The 19,259-nt window shown below is 42.9% G+C and overlaps 1 protein-coding gene across 7 annotated transcripts in view; it reads right to left on the bottom strand.

Annotated features, from left to right (window-relative positions):
* The window catches only part of FARP1 (FERM, ARH/RhoGEF and pleckstrin domain protein 1), a 336,263-nt gene that overhangs the window by 276,018 nt on the left and 40,986 nt on the right, over positions 1-19,259 (bottom strand). For all 7 annotated transcript variants that reach the window (XM_090023129.1, XM_090023112.1, XM_090023121.1 and 4 more), the window contains one exon: positions 12,854-13,049. In XM_090023129.1, coding sequence (XP_089879255.1) covers positions 12,854-13,024 — 171 coding nt within the window. In that variant the 5' untranslated portion in view covers positions 13,025-13,049. The remainder of the gene's footprint in view (positions 1-12,853; positions 13,050-19,259) is intronic.

The raw sequence follows: 19,259 nt of genomic DNA on the forward strand, positions 1-19,259 counted from the left end.
CACAGACTGGGAAAACAGGCAATTTGAGAGGTTTTTCCAATGATAAACTATCATTAATTAACAATATTGCATGTGGTTCTCAGATTTTTTAAAGGTATAACCCTCTTATCTTAAAATATCTGAAGCTGTTGTACTTATTGCTGTATTCTCACTTCATAATTCCTCCTAGATAATGCTCTGATAAAGAAAATTAGCAGTTTAACAGCCTTTTGCCTCAGGTTATGAAACTCAGCATTTTCTCTTCATTTCTGAACAGTACATTAATACTTGAAACAAATTACTAAAAATCCCTACCTTTCAAGGATAGCCTAATTATCTTCCAGCTAACGTGGTTGCTTATTGAAGTGTCTGCTAAGAATTTTCTGTTGAAAATTGTAACCATTGTATTTTCAGGTTTTAAAAAAAATATTTCCTCCTCTCAAAATTCTAGAAGACATGGGTCATGCTGTTTTGACAAGCAGTGAATATTTAAATGCCCTACATTCAATGGGAATAGTTTGCCAGTGGTGACAATTTCAGTCAGGAGAAGAGAATAAAGACTTAGATTGATGAATAACTGACATTTGACCTGCTGTTCATTTCCTAAGCTAGAATCAAATGCAATACACATAAAACAGTTGAAGCTAGCTGAGAAGCACAAGTCATTGGTCCATGTTTTTCACATTGCTTCCCAGCTAATGCTTTTTAAAAAATTTCTTATTCACTGAGAAACTCTAATAGCTATAATCTGTCTACTGATGAGAGAGGTGACCTGGTAGGGTAAAGTAATTACCATAACCCATAAAGGTTACAGAAAAATGTTTATTTCCCCTAAGGTGTTTAGGAATTGTGGCTACGAATTTTGTGTTTAAAAGGGTAATGTGGGTCCTTGTGTGAATTCACTGAAAGGCACATGCATCTCGTCTAAGAACAGCCGCAGTACAAACCAGCTGAAGGAAAATCTTACAGATGTTGGATGTGTGAGGAGGAGTCTGCACTCTGCCTAAAGCAGAAATAAGAGAAACTTGAAAGGACCTAATTTCCTTACACAGACCAGGTTAAAAAGAAGCCACTTAATGTGCAGAATTGTAAGGCAGTATTTTTAGTGTGGAAAGGTTTCACCTTAGACCTCAGAATTACTTGGGATATGAATGCACCCACTATGCTCAGACAGATCATGATGCTTTAGAATGGCAGTATGCAAGACTAGAATGACTTTACTAGCCTGCTTAAAAACATGGCTGCAGTGGCTGCCACCCACACAGACTTCAGCTGTGTCTTCCTCCATGGGAGCAAAGCAGCTGCTTAAAAGGAACTTTGCCATTTAAAGTCTGGCCTACTGAAATCTATCACCATTAATGTTCATACTGTCTGGAAAAAGCGGTACAAAACTGGTCCCAGGTAACAGAATAAGGGCATGTCTACACCACAGCAGCAGTGGATCCTAGGGGGGTCCTGAGCCTACCCTGAGTACAATCAGTAAAGATGCTACATCAGGGCAAGAGATTTTATCTGGCCTGTGTCAGGTCCCTCAGCCCTGCCCAGCCCAGACCATGGCCACCCCCATGCACACAGAGGGATTGGGGCAGTGTAGCAGCTGGACTCAGCTTCCCAGCAGCCCCAGCAGAGGCAGCTCCTTCTGGCTGCTGCTGCCAGTGTTGCCACCACCAGTCCCAGCTCTGCTGCCCAGGCATCCTGGCTCATCCACCTTGCACTCACTGCTAGTGATGCTGGACAGAGTGGGTGGGTGGGGTCTCCAAGGAAACCAGCCCAGGATCCCCCGCAAGCAGGACATGCTTGGCTGGGTGGATGGGGTGGCGCCACAGGCAGGTGGGGAGGGCCATCCGAGACTAGGATGGGTGGAAGGGGCCAGGATTGCGGGCAGTCAGAGTGGAGTCAAGGCCCAGGGCAGAGCCACGATCCCCTCATAGTGGTTCTGCACTGGGCCCTGGCTCCACAATCCTGCCCCCCATGCATCCCACTCCTGGACTCTGCTCTCTACTCACAGCCCCATCCCATCTGCTTTGCTGAGTGCACACTACCCGTGGGATTCCCGAGCCAGTCCCCATGGACACCCCTCACCCACTCCATCTGGCACCCCTCGTGGTGGGTGAGGAGTGGACAGGCCTGGACCTGAGCCAGGTACAATTAATTGCCCCCTGCTGGATGAGGTCAGCACCCTCTCTTGCCACAACAGTTCAACAAAACTCCCTTAGTGGCCCCCCCCAATCAAAAGCAAGGAAGAAGGGAAAAAAAGAAGAAAAAAAACCCAGAAAAAGGTCATATTTATTCTATACCTTTCCCAGACTCCAGAGGTTTGGGAGTTTCCTTCACAATTATTAATTCTAGAACCTGCTCCTGCTGCCTCTCAGTTTTTCACGGCAGCAGCAAATTGAATTGACTCTTGCCAGCACAACTGCCAGCAAGATTTATTGCCCAGCCCTGTGCTACAGGGTGCTCCTTCTGCATTTGCTCAAGTCCTCTGCCTCTGCTGTGCTTGAGACCCATTGCGGAGGGATGTGCTGGAGCATCTTCAGTGGTATAGTTCTGGATGTGCAGCACATGAGCAAGGCATGCTTGTCCCAAGCGGGACACTGTCACTGCCCTGTTAACATTCTCTAGGAGTCTGGATCCTGAATTATGCTGGTAACAGGCAGCTCCTACCAAATTCCCTATAAGTTGCAGGGTCTAGGCAACTGGTAGGAATGTGGATACCAGTAATTCCTTAGTGGAATAAAATACCTTTTCACTTACGAGTTAAATCTAAGCCAATCTGACAGAAACTAAAAGTAGTTATGAACTAACAAGAGCCAAGCACAGTATGTAAAATGACTTGGCAGCTTCATTCCTTTTTAGGTTTGGTCTTTTCATTGGTTCAAAAGGTTAAGGCTTGTGAGGTGAGACTCAGGCAGAATTGATGCGTCTAAACCCACAAAACCCAACCTCACTGATGAGATGCCCTCAAGGCACTTGAGATTTCACCCATCAAGTTTTCTCAGTGCTGTTACTGTGTATGTCCAGAACTCCTGTCATCTTGGCAGGACAGACTGGCTCAACAACACTTTTGGTCTAAGCTTGCATCAAAAACTAGGTGTTCCTTTACTCAGTAACTGAACTGAGGGGGGACAACCAGGGAAGCAGATCTGGGCACCACCTTTGTGTGTGTGGGTTGGAGGGGGAAGGGAGGGGGCAAAAATATAACTGTTACCATAGCAATAGCTGACTGTGTTGCTGCAGTTGGCAGACCAGGGACTAGCACTGTCCCGGGTACCACATGGCTGCCCTAGGAATGGAGCTAGGCTGCTGTGCCCCTGCCTATACCTAAATCCTCCCAGGGGCCTAATCTGGCAGTCATACTTAGACCATATGCTAACACTGCCAGCACTGACCTCAGCAGAAAACACAGAAGTCACAGCCACTTCACTCAAGAATACTCACTAGAGGATGAAGCATTTCTGCTGCTGCTGCTGTGTACCTTTTTTAGAATAGCCAGGAAGAACCCAGGTCTTCCTCTATGCTCTCTACACTCATAAGGGATTCAAACACATATCTCCCTCCTCTCAGGGGAGGGCCCTAACCGCCAGGTGGTAGGTGAGACTGGGTTGGGGGCTTTTTCCCCTACTATTCTTGTTCCACACTGCTCCACTGTGCAAAAGAGTAATCCAAGATTCAAGGGGCCAGAGAGTGATTAAGAGTCCTTTAGCCTGTTGATAAGGGCACTCCCCTGCATGGGTAGGAACTTGGATTTTGGTTCACGCTGCTATGATTATTTCTATAGTCCTGCATGGGTAGGACTAGAGCTGGGGACTGCCCCAGCCCAGCTGAGTGTCCTTACCACTGGGCTACTGGAGTCTGCATCTGATTTCACGAACACTGTTTTGCAGTTTATACAGCAATAGTTTCAACAGAGGAGATTCATGGCATCCCTACCTCCATCTAGCCTATAGCCTGACTGCTATAGCACTCTCCTGAAGGTAAGAACAGAGAGTTTGAACTTTCTTAGACTGAGGAGGGAAAATAACCAAGGTCTCCTAACTCTCCTCATCCTTTAAAAGACAAGTGGGACATCTTCTGTTTCTAACAGGGGCACATAGGACTATGTGGGAGTTTCAGCCTGTGAATCCAAGTCCCACATAACAGGAGGACTGTTGAGAGAATTTCAGTGTTTCGGACATACGCCTCCTTTTGCCTTAGCTATTTGCTTCCCCTGCCCCCAATCAGGATGGCAGAGTTGTGAATCCCATCCCAGGAACGTAGCTCTCCTGACACCTTGTATGGAGCACACTGGTGCCTGACTCAGGGCAGGGGATTTTATTTCTTAAAAGGCTAGACATCTAAAAGCTTTTCATGGTAACCCTCGGCCCTGACCTATCCCTGTCTTACTTGTGGATCTAGCCATAGCTTCTCAGGTCCTTCCATCTGCCATCTCCACAAACTCTAACTGTATTCAGAAGAAAAAAAATAAAGATCAGTTTGGTCAGATAAGAGACAACGTTACTGAATATACGCAAGTAATCTGAAAACTTTTTGCATGTTTAGTTGCCAGAAAGGAGGAATGAGTCATTTAGGTTCATAGTCTGCTGTAAACATTTAGGGAAGATTTAAATGAAAAAGGAGCCAGACTGAAAAAGGCATCACTCCCTTTAAAATAATCCAAATCTCTCCTGGTATTAAAAAGGAGAGCAAGAGAGATAATTCAAGAGAAATAATGACCTTCTGCAGTGCATCATGATCACTATTCCATTTCAATCAGTGACAGTAATCCATGCAATATAATATGATCAGTGACAGGCAATCATATCTGCTACTGCCAAACCTGGCTCAATTAACTGAATTGCTAAAGCAGTGTAACAAAAGAATCAATTGCATCCTCAAGTGGGGTGCGTGTGTGTGCATGTATGTGCGTGTGTATGTGTGCAAGATACATAGTGCAGTCAGTTTTGTTTTACAGTAGTTTTTAAGCAAATGACCTCGAACTGAACAACTTGAACTCACTGTAAGTATCAATAATACATGAGGACACCACACTTCTGTTTTGAAGTATTTTTGAAGATAGGCTCTTCAGTAGGTGCTGCAACCCATTCTTTTTTATGATTCTTTAATTACATCATTTCTTTGGACTGAATTAAACATTGATTTATTTGGCTACAAGCAAACAAGCAAAAAAAACCCCCATATATAATTTCTCAAGCAGTTATACCATACTCTCATTTAAGTCAGGCATATTGTGCCTCAATACATTTATTCATTCTGTATATATGAAAATATGCAACTGATGCAAGGGCTAGGTAGAACACAGGTGAGGACTCTCAAACCTTCCTCTTGCAATTCTCATCACATTGCAATCTTGCCTGGAATTCTCATGAAAGATATAGAAATGCTGAATTTCATGAGTCTAGTAGACTACCATGAGCAATACTTTAAAATGCTTGAGGTCCAGGGTTGCAAGAACAAAGGTGGGAAATTTTTTTCCCCATTTCACATCCATCATCTACATTAGGGATGAACGTTGTTACCCGAAGTTCCTAAATGTATTAATTCCATGAACTAATCATAAGTTGACCATATATTATTTGAAACAAATTAGAGGTCAACATTAAACCAGTATTAGCCATAGCTAATCAAGTATAATATACTTGATTGCTGCAAAAATGTGACAGCAAGCTGGAAGTTCTACTAGCTCACATTAAATCAAAATAATAAAAATCAGAAAGCAAATAGAGAAAAAAAAATCAATTCTGGTGTAAGGCTCACAGGCAATCTGTCAGCAAAGCAAACAATGGCTAGCAACTGCTACTAGCGAACAATCATTAACTGAAAACCTGGAACCTGATTTTCAAAGGTAGGAGCCAACTATGGCTCCCACTACAGTTAATGTTTCTGAGGCAGAAGCAGGATTAGAAACTAAGCAAGCTGTGCAGAAGATACAAAAATAGGGAGTCAACAAGCTGAATTACAAAGTAGCATCTATCAGATCCCAGACATTTAGTGCCATAAACAAGTTTAAAGAGGGGATGAAAACATCTTCTGATCATTCATTTTTTCCAGAAGGGGAACAAAGAATACAGCTACTCCTCACTTACCATCGTAGTTATATTCTTGAAAAATGTGACTAAGTGAAACGATGTTAAGCAAATCCAATTAATCACAGTAGTTACCTACTAGCAGGTGGCAGCCAAACAACGTTATAACTGAACACTGTGCGACTTTAAACCAGTATGTCCTCTAATAGATCAGCGATGTAATAATGAAACAACATTAACCGGATGACGTTAAGTGAGAAGGAGTACCTGTACTGAACTGGGGGGATTATCTACTTTTTCATTTCAATCTAGGCATTTGATTTATTTTTCTCAACAGAATGAGGAAAAAAATCAGAATTTTGTCTAAATTTGTAGCAGATGGTCACAATAAACATTTCAGTAAATTGTTCTGAAAGTAGTAGTGCCCATTTTCCCCCCAAACATCTGTGTTTGCTAATATGCCACCATGTAACCGACTTACTGGGCTAGTAACTCAGTTTAGCTTCTTATTAACGACCCATCCCATCTGTTAAAGTTTTACCAGGGTTTTTAACGGCACATAATTTGCCTCAAAACTTCCTGACAGCAATTAGAATATAAGCTATTCTGATTTTTTTTTTTTTTTTTTTTTACATTTTATTTGAAGAAACCAAACTACTGCTTTCTTTTTCAACTCTTTTACCTCTTACTAAGGCAGCCTGAAAAAATGAGGTAGGGATAAGTGGGGAAACCAAGCTGTTCTCCTTGCCATTTGATGGCATACAACAGAAATTCAAAAAGCTTAAAGGTGCCCTGTTACAGGGGAAAGAGGAATTCTGCATACAAGGCTTTTTAACATTAAAAGAAAAATTTCTAATTCTGTCAGCCTGTTTCATTCAATATCTTCCTTGGGGGGCCAGAAAGTAGAGAGAGACTTAACAATTACAGGTATCAAACAATATCCATATAAGGTGCTAGAAAGATGCAAATGTAACAATTAAATCGTAACATCTGGTCCAATGTCCAAACAATAACTCCCCTTGTCCTCTAATAGGTTATGAGGTATGGCTGTCCATAGCAAGAGGTGTACAGTGGCAGATTTCTCCACTCAGCTCAGAGAGAAGGAGGCGAGTTTGACTCTTTAAACCAAACAAACCTCTATCAAAAGCAAGGAAGAAGGGAAAAAAAGAAGAAAAAAAACCCAGAAAAAGGTCATATTTATTCTATACCTTTCCCAGACTCCAGAGGTTTGGGAGTTTCCTTCACAATTATTAATTCTAGAACCTGCTCCTGCTGCCTCTCAGTTTTTCACGGCAGCAGCAAATTGAATTGACTCTTGCCAGCACAACTGCCAGCAAGATTTATTGCTGGCTAGACTAGAAACCAACCAAAAGCCTGTCAGATTGTTATTTGGAAAAACCGAACAGCAGAACCACCAAACTTATCCAACTGTAGACTCAGGAATTCAGCTCTACATTGATTACCACTAGATTCACATTTAGATTACTTTCACAACTAGAAGAGTTAGAAAAGTTAATTCTCTAAAATGGAAGTGTGTTACAGATCTTAAGAAATGCAAGACTCTAGAACTCTTGGTTCAGAAAAGATATCTTTTATTAGACCAACTTGCAGAACTAAGGTGCTTAGCTTCTCAGAGCTCACTAAAGGTCAGAGAAAAAGAGAGAGCATGCACTTATGTCCTTCATGGTTTTTATTCTCTATCTGCATGCTTTTCCCTTTTTATTTAAAGTGTTCCTACTTACAGTATCTACATTACTTTGGTAAACCAGAAAGCTAGTTTTAGATTTAATGGGAAAATGGCTTTTCCAACAGAAACAAATACCTCAATTTTGATCCAGTAAATATTTCTTTTTTTATCAGCATGAAGGAAAACATTAATGAGTCTTACATACAAAGTAAAAAATATACATAATATGTTTATAAGTGATGTAGTGTGTCTGAAATCAGTTTGAATAAATAAAAACAAATTTGGAATGTACATGGATAGGACTAAAAATGCATACATCTTCAGCAGAGAAAGAGACCAAAAACTCAGTTTATAGAGGAATTGCAGCTAGTGGTCTATCTATATGGGGCAGTATAATAGATACAATTATTTTATATACAAAGACCTTTGATACTTCCTACAAAAGGGCTTGCATGCTAAAGTCCTAAAAGATCTATGATCCCTAAAGCTCCTCTGTATATATCAGCTCCATTACAACCCAAAGGGGCCTTGTGCAATTGCATGGGTTTGCTTGACTAGATGTTTTTGCAGAATTAGAACCTCCAGATACATGTTTTGAAGCAATCTGTATAGAAAGTTGCATGAAGTTAGCTCCTCCAAATGTCACTGAAGGTCAGAGAGCACAGACCGGTCATGTTTCCTGCTTACGTGTCTTCTAAAACTGTAGCTAGAAAAAATATTGTTTTTCAACAAAAACTGCTGGAAGGAAAGTTAGTGTTGTAATGGCTTAACATGCTTAGTAATTAGCCAGGTTTGGCTCTGAACTGTCCTTTGAAAAAGTTTCATTTCAAGATAGTGCTTAATGAACATATACCCACATCACAAATGAGGTAAGGTTTCTCAGAACGCATCTATTTTTGTTTGAAAAGGCTGTTTGTTCCAAGGACTAGATACATGAATACTATCCCATGAAGTTAAGAAGTGCATTCCTAGAGTGATGGAGAAGTTTCCATATTGATGAGAAAAATGTACATTTATATTGCTCCTTAGATTTTAAATGCATCTTCTTTGTACTGAAAATATCAACCAGCACAAGTTATTTGACAGGTATTCTGAACTGTCTACATTAAATAACATCAGTGCAATCAATGAGTTGCTTAACATCAAATATCTTAAGATGAGGAATTTATTTTTCCTTATCAGTTCTGTTCACAATTATTGATGGTAGACAGCTTTCCAAAATAAAAGGTACTCAAACTAAAACAAATGCATTTAACATCCAGTCAGACTAGAAAAAAACAAAAACACTAAAAGCTTGTATGTAACTAAGAGACGGATCTTCCACAATGTGAATGGACTAGTTTTCCTAATCTGTTTTCCCCACTTATGACTGTCCAAGTAAAATTTTGGTTAAGTGCTGGTAACACAAGAGTTAGGTTATGAACATGCGCAGCAGAGACAGGCTTATGGAAAATTCCACCATATGGCCAGCATGTGCCCCTGGGTGACCTATGGGCCTGTCAATCAAGTCTGACCTACTTTTCACCACGCGCATGCTCAGTCACTACACAGAAAGCAATCAGATGCATGCTCAGTCTATCTGTAGCATGACATAATTGGACTAGAAATTTCTTTGTAGAGAGCAATTTGATTGGCCACTAAATTCCTATAAAAGACCTGCGAGCCCCCACCGTGGTGTGGGCATTAGGGGTGGGCATTGGAGGTGCGGGCGTTTTGGTGTGTGAGTGTTCGAGAGAGAGAGAGCTGCTCAACCTGTAAACAGAGGCTGCTATTAGTAGGGACTGAGAGACAGGAAGAGATGGGGTCTCAGGCCCCGGGTCTTCTCCTCATAACTCCACACAGCATATTAGTTTTCCGTTTCCATTTCTTTTCCGTATTGATCTTCTGGTTATTGGACTGTTTTGGCATTGACCCCAGCTACGATTTGGATCATCCCAACCTATCTCAACTATGAACTTACCTCATCATCTCGGCATCTGACCTCGGCATTGTCCTTCGACCATCCGGTTGTTCACTTTGGACTGGCGTCACGTCGTGTACTTCGTTCTATGAGTTACAGTTTTCGTTTGTTCGTTTCCCATTTAATGAGCTGTTGACCAGCCCTGGGACTAACGAGTGGGCAGCCTATCACAGGATCAAGGAGGTGTCCTGTGACTAATGGAGGGTTAAGGAGCTGCCAATCACCAGAGGCAGCTCAGGTGCTGGTTGCTGCAGCAACCAGATAGGTCAGGTGACCAGAAGGGGGCAGGGCCGGGCCTGTATAAACTGCCCAGGCCTGAGCCAGAGAGCAGTTCCTTTCTGGCGGCCGCAGGAGCAGGAGCTCTGCGGCAGAGCTGAGCAGCCGGAGTTGGTGGTTGCAGCCTTGCCATGCTGACTGGCTGTGATGATGCTAGGGAGGAGAACACCCTAAAGGGAGGTAGGGTTGCAAGCCCTAGAGGGGCTTGGAGTTTACCTTGTGAGCGGGGAGGCTCTGTATTGTTTGTGTTGTAGGCAGTTGGCTTGGGTTTCAGTTGTAGTTACCCCAGATGACCGGGTGAGGCTATAGGGGTGAGAGGAGGCCTCACGAGGACTCCCCAGCAGCTTGGGGGTTTCCGGTGCCCAGTAGGAGCACAGTGCCACAGTGGGCACAGCACAAGGAGTGCTGAAAAGGCACTTGCTGAGTGGGGGGTGTAGCCCCAGCCGCGAGAGGTGCAGCACAGGCCCCAGAGTGGGGCAGCGGACGCGAGAGGCGCGGCACAGGCACCAGAGTGGGGCAGGTTCTGATTATTAGGAACCCGGTAACAGGGGGACTAAAAAGGACCCTTGAGGGGTTCCTCAGTATTGGGGACCCTGAAGGGCCTAAAGGGCCAGGTAAGGCTTCGGCCGCCTGAGCCTAAGTGGACCTCAGAGACTGACATTACCCAGTAGGATAGGAGAGGCCAGGTAAGGCTCCGGCCGCCTGAGCCCAATCCGGTATCCACCAGTATTCGGACATTCGAGTGACTAGCAGAGGTTTAGCAAGATGGCCCAGGCGGCATGATAGCCTCGGGAAGTTTGGAGACTGGTGTCGGGGCATGGTGAGCCCCAAGGGCGCCAGGGGGTGGACAAACCCAGGGTTGCCAGAGAGGGGCACCAGGGCCGGACGAGCCCAAGGGGTGCCAATGAGGGCCGGTCGGAGGACCAGGACAGAATAAACGTCCAGGAACAGCTGCGAGGCTTGGGGCGTGCTAAAGGGGAGGTTTGGAGGCACGCATAGCCCTTAAGGCAAGGGGTACACAGAGGTACCCCATATGGAGTAGGGGCAGGGGCATTCACACCGTTCACCGGGGGGATAAAGGCAGCCTCCCATCCAAACCTATTAATCATCAAAGTCGTGGCGGGCGAGAATCCGAGGGTGCTGAGTCCACCTTACGTGACGGTAGGGGGCGCTAGGGAGTACACGGCCGTTCCTAGGCCCCACTCCCTCACACAGCCGCACCTAGCTTCGGCTAGAAAGCAAGGGCTCACTCGGGAACCCCGTGGGCCAACAGACCCCTTCGTTGTTCATTTGTTTTACAACTGTAACTTAAGCAAGCATCTCAACCTATGCTACTAAGTGTAAGTAATAAACCATCTTGTTTTAAAACCACACGAGTCTCGTACCACTCAGAACTCCTCGCCGCTAATCCCACCTGTTTCGTATCCAAGCCCCTGCTCGGCCCACCGTGACCTTTGGGGCCCGATTCCCCGACAGTGACATAATGGCAAACATGTTACTTTTTTTTACAGTGAACTGCCCACATAGATCACAAAGTACTTTCTGAACCTGGTAAATCCCCATTTTACAGATATAAAAACTAAGCCAGAAGTTAAAGGACTGTCCACGGTCGCAAAGAACATCACTGAAAAAGCATAACTAAAGCCTGTAACATGCATACTGAATCATGTGACCTCTGAAAAATGCAAATATTCTGGCTTCCTTTCTCTGCCACAAAAATAATATCAAAAGACTTAAATAGTAATATCAAAAGACTTAAATAATAAATTCACTGGGTCTATAAAACCTCACTGGAGTTGTTAAAACTACTACTCAAGAGTTACTGATTCTTACACATCATTAAGAACCTACCCAATTCACAAGGGCTGCCTCCATATTTTGAAGTCCTGGCACAGTGCCTGGCGCCATTTTCATGGTGGAGCATGGTGGGTTCCTGAAAGTCCTGCACCTCCCTGGAGCTTGAGAGATGGCCACCTGTCAGTCTCTGGGGAGGTACAGGAGTTCCAGGGCCCCACAGCCAGAGTAGAGGGGGGACCCACCATACTCCACTGAGAAAATGTCTCACCCTTGCCTCATACTTCAGGATGCCAGGCTGCCTCTCTTTGTAGCTGCCCCAATCCACCCCCCATTTTCCTGCTTTTTGTGGTCCCTGTGCTTTTTCTTAGGGACCAGGCTTTTTCACAGGGGACCTACCAAATTCATGGTTTCTGCAAAAATTGTGTAATCATTAATTTGGTAGGTTCCCTACACAAAATCAGTCAGATGCAAAGAAAAGCTGGTGTGTTCAAATCAAGTCTTGGATTACTTCTTTTGCACACCTGCACAAAATCTGGGGTTATTGCAATATCTTACATAGAGAGCACTTGCTGAGAAACAGGCCAAATCACACAGTTCATGCAAAGGAAGCTTGATTTAGGATTACACCAATCCTTGTACTTACACCTGAAGGTAATAAAATTTTTGATTCGGGGAGGAGGGTAGGGGGAAGAATTTGTTATTTTTTAGGAAGAATTTAAATTCACAAGTCAGTCGTTGCTTTTTAAGTCACCAATGCTACGAAGTATGAAGAAATTGTGGATAGACACCTGAAATTCAGGTGTACAAAAAGCAAAACACATTGTAAAAATAAATAAATAAATACATAAATCACATGCTGCTTGTGAAAACACTACCTAGCAGAACAGTATTTTCCTTCACTTTCTAAATTTCTTCAACCGTTTAAGGAGCTAGTCAATCAAAAAGGAATGTCTTCACTCTACTGTTTCACATTTTTCTACCACATTCTCATACAGGTAATGGGGATAGGACAGCAACAGTCTTGGCCAGATCCAATTAGCCAATAAAGAATAGCTAAGTCAGAGCATTTGGAGATCCACATGTGCACTTTTAGTAGTCCCCAAACAAATCAATGCTGTTTCAAACTCTTACCGGAACTTCAAAGATTTCCTGCGTATCATCCAGCATCTGGATTTTGATAGAGACAAGCTTTCCAGGCGGTGTTGGAGGCAGTTTCTGTCCATGCTCCAACGTACTGATCCCAGCATTTTCCTGAGCTCCTAACCGGGATCCTGCAGTTGGTCTCTGCTCTGTTTCACCCATGTTTAAAGAAACACGTTTCTTATGCCTAACAGAGGAAGACAGACAAAAGGAAACAGAAAAACCTTATCATTTACAGCCAAAAATAGCATTTCCATTTTAATTAGCATTGTACAAGCTAAATGTCTATTTTATGGGGCAAGCTTTCAAATCTCATGCTTTAGACCCAAGCTAAGGTGATCTATAGGAATATAGGAGGTTCTTAGCAATTTACCCCTTACCATATGAGGATAGATAGACATACAGAAAGAAAAGTTTCTGAGAATTACAGAAATTTTGTGCTCTTAAGAATCAGACTGCCCAGCAGCAACAGCTGCTCCAAAATGTGGATGTTGGCATGACCCTAGGGTTAAGGTCAAGAGCTGTGGGAACTGGTCCACTGCAGAGTTAGAATGGTAGCACTTGTTATGACAAGCAAAAATTGCTGTGACATAGCCAATATAGTTTCCACTTTGATCTTCCCCAGAATCCTGGACATGGAAGCAAAGACAACAGAAGAAAGAAGCCTACCATATCCCTCTGAGGACACCTACAGCCAGCATCTGCTGGCTCATATAATGCATTACAGAAGTGGGTACAAAAGTTTACAGGGCTTCTTATTTCCATTTAAAAGGCAGAAAAGTCTAGCTCTTGAGTTTCTGTTCATGTTCTGCATTCATCCACAACAGTCAGCTTCTACTATACAACAGTTCTGCCCTAGAAAGAGAAGCGCCAGGATGATGTGGTCCAACATAATTTTTCATCAGAAACTGGCACAACTTTGAATCTTCCTATTCAATTCAAGGATCATTAGTTTTATTTATCAAACCTCATACATCCTCCTAGATTTTTTTTTCCACATGGTCCCTTTGTCTTGGGATATCCTTACAAGATTTCTGACGGAGTCTGCTACACTGTCTATTTGTCTAGCTTGATAATTGCATTTCCATTCCTCTACCTTTCATGTGCTGATCAATGATCGTTAACAACCATGTAGCAAACAAGAGGCATGGAAATGTAACTTTCCAGCTGAACAAACATACAGCAGCAAATCCAATCATTCTCTGCTTTTTCACTTTCAGACATTAACACCAAACCAGATCTTTTTTTAAAGCTACATCTATCTAATAATGATTAGTATATGCTGCATTGAATATTTTCCCCCTGAGGCTCACCAGCCTTCTTAAACAATTTACTGTGCCTTGATTCAAGAGGTATGTTATGAAGCCCCTCACTAAAACACTCATGTAGCAGTCTACCAAGCTGCCTGCCTTTTTGTAAATTTCAGTCCAAAAAAGAAAGAAAAAAATCAAACCCCTTCAAAGCAGTATTAAGCAAAAGGTTTGGAATTAGGAAACCTAGTCATCCTGGTACAGAAAGCAAAACAGTCTTCTAGTACAGAACGAGTCTAAACCCTTAAAATATCCTACTATAATTAAGACAGGCCTGATGGCAGAATGATTCCCAGGGAAGGAAGGAGCTTTGAAAATGCTGCAGCCACCATAGTTCCAGGAGAAACTGATCAAAAATAGGTACTCCAATATCAAGTTAAGCTGGCAACATTAATGATAATGTACCTGTAAAATATCACCACCAGTCTAAAGATCCTATATACTTGGAAAATAAACATCAACAAGCTGGAAGGAATTCAAAGAAGAGTAATAAATATAAACTGGTTCTGTAGATATTCACTTATGGAGTGAAAACTACGCCCAGATGTAGTGCTTGACCAAACACTAAGAAGAGGGGAGGTTAACATTAACTTGAAAATATTTCCATGGTGTATACATCAAAGACAGCAAATTGCTTGGAGAGTAAAACTAGAAGTAGAAACCTGAAAAGAAAAAATTAGACTGAATGTCAGAGATCCAATTTCTGCCATGCAATAACAGTATGTTTTACTAATAAATGCTAGGTACAGACACTCAGAAAGCCCAACGTGGGATCAATCTAAGTTATGCAGTTTTCTGTAAGCAGCATAGTTTAGATCAATAACGAACAGAACACACAGGGCACTGACAGACATGCAGCTCCACACTAACTTATGGCACTTTGCAGGAAGTGCCATGAATCCCCCTGACCCAACAGATGTTCACTGTTTGATCCAGGGATTGGGGCACTGAGCTCCAGTTTGGAGCAGTTGCATGCCTGTAGTCTCTCTCCCCTAGCTCCTCCCTTCCTTCCCAGCTTCAGTGCTGTCTTCAGAATGGGGGGGAAAGGGGGAGGAGGGAGTGGAGGGAACTTTGTCTGGGGTTTGTCCAGCCTGTGCTGGAGGATGGGGCAGGTGGACTGGAGTCCCCCCACCTTGGCTCCAATCTATCCCTCCACTCTCCAGCACAGGCTAGGCAAACCCCGAATAGAAGTCCCTACCCTCCCTCCAATTCTGAAGACAGAGCTGGGGGCAGGGTGGGACAGAGATAGGCTGCATCAGCCCAGCCCTGCTCCATGTGCACACTGATTGACGTTAATGAAGGCGCTCCACTTCGAAGCACCTTAATCAGAGCCCTCAGATGAGAGTTCAGGGTGTCATGCCATTGGGCACTTTTAAAGTGCCCTGTGCCCATGCACTTCTGCAAGGGTACAGCTGTAGAGAGCTTTCAAGTGGCCATTCATGCAACATATGTAATTTCTGTCAGCTCCCACATTCACCCTGTGGTGGCGCGGAGCAAATCTTAGACCAGGTTCCATCATTTTTAAACCAGCCTGTGTGTGCTGAGCGTCTGTTCTGTTATGAGTATAAACCAGTTTTGTGCCGAAACTTCTGTTCTGTTATGGGAATAGACTGGTTTCTGATCAGTTACACTGGTAACAGAGTAATGCCTGTACCTGACCAAAAAGAGCAGATTATCCTTTTGAAACCAGTGAAAAAAATCCTAATATTTAAGTCATACACATCATATGAACAATTGGAGTTCATATTCAAGTAACATCAAATGGGCGCTGCACTTCAGGAGGGATGTGGACAGCATCAAGAGGGTCCAGAGGAGGGCCACTTGTATGATCGGGGGGTAGCAAGGCAAGCCCTACGAGCAGAGCCTACAGGACCTGAACCTGTTCAGCCTCCACAAGAGAAGGCTGAAAGGGGATCTGGTGGCTGTCTACAAACTGTCCCCCGAGCACTACTGGGAGTAACGAGGAATAACGACCATAAGTTGACCGAAAGTAGATTCGGGCTAGATAGCAGGAGGCACTACTTCACAGTCAGGGCGGCTAGGATCTGGAACCAACTTCCAAGGGAAGTGGTGTTCGCTCCTACCCTGAGGGTCTTCAAAAGGAGACTAGATAGACACCTTACCGGCGTTGTCTGACCCCAGCATTCTTTCCTGCCCATGGCAGGGGGTCAGACTTGATGATCTGCTGAGGTCCCTTCCAACCCTACCAACTATGAAACTATTCATGATTAAAAACTTCAGTTAAATTTGTTAAAATAAACCAATGGAAACCACATACAAACATGCAATACTTGCTCAATGACAAAGTACAATTGTGTATGTATGTGCAATTGGAGATTATAAGCACAGTGAGAGAGAACCCATGACGTAATTCAACACAGTGCATATTGTTAGAAGTCACAGTGATGAGTGGCAAATTTTCAAGCCATGCCAAATGAAATGACTAAATCAGCCATGTTATCGGGAAAGAGAAGACTAGAAAAAGAGGAGTAATCAACACTCATTTCTTGAGCTATAGTCACCCCTTCACCATACAGGACATCTGCTTAGGATATCCAGACTTGACAGATTTATACTTTATTTTTACAATAAAAATAAACACTCTTTGGGAGGGGAGGTTCACAAAGCGACAGGTTGAGTAGAACAGCTGTTTTATTTTAACAGCTTTTAAACAGCATTACAACTTTGCTGATCTATCACAGAGTCCCTTATCAAAAATGTTGAGGATTTTTAGAAGTTCTTAAAGAGTGTCAAGTTTGGGGGTGGGTTTTGCAACAAGAGACAAAAAAAAAAATCTACATCATGAATAAAAGTATTTGTGCTACATTATATATTATTCCAAAGTTATCTTCATGTGTGCCTAAGGCTACATGAAGGTCCCTAAATAAAAATAGTTTACATTTGATCATTAACAGAAGACCAGAACCTTCTGTGGAAGCAGTAAAATATGCTATTACAATTTGAAAACAGAGGGGAAAATTGACTTACAACTTGTTTGAACAAATAAGAATTAAATTTAAACTTTCCTAATTGAAAATGAAGACTGGACTTTCAATAAAGAAATATTTAGTCTGGGAGCAAAGCACTTATTATTTGCCTAAATGCATGCAGTGATGAAATAAGACAGGCTGCCAGATTAGTTCACAGGCTCATAGGAAAATAGGGCTGGAAGGGACCTCACAAGGTCAGTCTAGTTCCCTGATCAAGGTAGGAGCATCCCTGACTAAAACATCCCAGCCAAGTATCTATCGAGCCTGCTCTTGAAAACCTCAAAGGATGGAGATTTCCACTGCTGCAGCTTGAGGCTACTGCTCCTCCTTTTCCTATAGCCAGAGGAAAACTCACCTCCATCTCTCTATAATCACCCTTCAGGTATAGGAAGGCTAATATCAAATCAGTCTTTTCTTCTCCAGGCTAAATAACCCTAGTTCTTCAGCCTTTCCTCATATGTCTCAACTCTGTGGCCCCTAATAATTTATGATGCTCTAAATGGTTCACGTCTTCCTTGAAGCATGGGGCCCAAAACTGGACACAACAGTCCAGGTGAAGCCTCACCAGTGCTGAAGAGAGAAGAATCACCTCCCTTGATATGCAACTGACCTTCCTATTAATACAACCTAGTGCACTGTTGGCTTTTTTTTTTTTTTTTTTGCAACAAGAGCACTTGAGTTTATAACATACAAGTTATCACTTCAGGAAGAAAAAAGTTCTAGGATTCCCCTCCTACTTAGGTAGGCATTAAAAAAACAGGCTGTTGTCACAACCCTTCTGGACCTATTGAAAACTTTCAGGTTGAGAAGCCCACTACAGTTGATATCAATATATATGCTGTTAAAATAAGCTAATTCTTTCATGCCTCTCAGCAGCTGTGTAGGGTGAAAATATTAAAAGCTGCAAGAATGCCAGTTAGGATCCGGTGAACTGGACATCTGTTTGAAGTGCTCAGATTTGATGCTTCTACATCTTTGTCCTTAAAGACCCAGAAAGTTTACCGCTAGAAATTTTCTGTGACAAAGATAATTTTTCAGCCCTTCAATCAGAATTGTTTTCTGCTCCAAGTTCCACAGCTGACTATTTCACCTGCTACAAACCCTCAAAGTAGTCTCCTTTGACCAATGCTGTAGCGGGTGGGGGGCAGGGCATGGCATGGGATGGAGCTAAAAGCCGCTCATTTGGGGGGCGCCAGGATGTGGGGAGGTTGGCTGTGAGCACTCCTGGGCAAACATAGGGAGGCCTGTGCCCTCTGGATCTGCATGCAGGGCAAGGGTGGGCTGCTGCTGTGGGCTTGCACCAGGCACCAAACTTCCTTGCTATGGCACTGCCTTTGACAAGAGAAACCACAGCAACAATGAACTAAATTTCCCCATGACTTTGTCTGTATTTATCTCCTCAAGATAGTGACTCCCAACCAGAGCACTGTGATACCGTAGAGTGCCATGAGATCTTTTTAATGCCACAAGGTGATGTTCAATATTAGTACTGTTAGGTGTGCAAACCCCTACACAATTCACAAGAGACATCCAGAGATTTCAAATACAAATCCATAGCACTAAAAAAAAAACAACAAAAAAACCATTCTGGAACCTGCTGCAGTCTTTTTGAGTCCTTTGCAACAAAATAATTGCTGAGTTATTTTTCCAGTAAAAAAAATGAGTAAAAAGCTACGAGCTAGCATTTTCAGAGGACTGCCTTGAGTCTAGTGAGTGGGGCCTTTAATTTAAAAAAATTGAGAACCACTGCCTTAAGAATAACCCTAACTCATGTTACCGTGATTCAGCTGCTGCAGTATGTTTTGAAAGGGTGACAGTGAAATGATAAAAAGTCTAACATCTTTAGTGGATAACCTCAAAATAGATCACAGTAACCTCAAGACAGTCAGTCACAAGAGTATTAACTTATCATCAGTTTCCTAAACTTAAAAAAATTGCCCTTCAAAGGGATTTCAAGCTGTTCAGCATATAGTCTATTCTGAGATCCAGATATATTTATGTATATTTAGAGAGAGAGACAGAGAGTTTTGGTTGAAGTAATACATAGTAGAATGAAAAGCATCTCATCTAAAATTGTTTATATAGAATTTAAATAAT

The sequence above is a fragment of the Crocodylus siamensis genome, chromosome 1 (genome assembly GCF_052110815.1).
Source record: "Crocodylus siamensis isolate JL-2025a chromosome 1, ASM5211081v1, whole genome shotgun sequence".
Lineage (NCBI taxonomy): Eukaryota > Metazoa > Chordata > Crocodylia > Crocodylidae > Crocodylus > Crocodylus siamensis.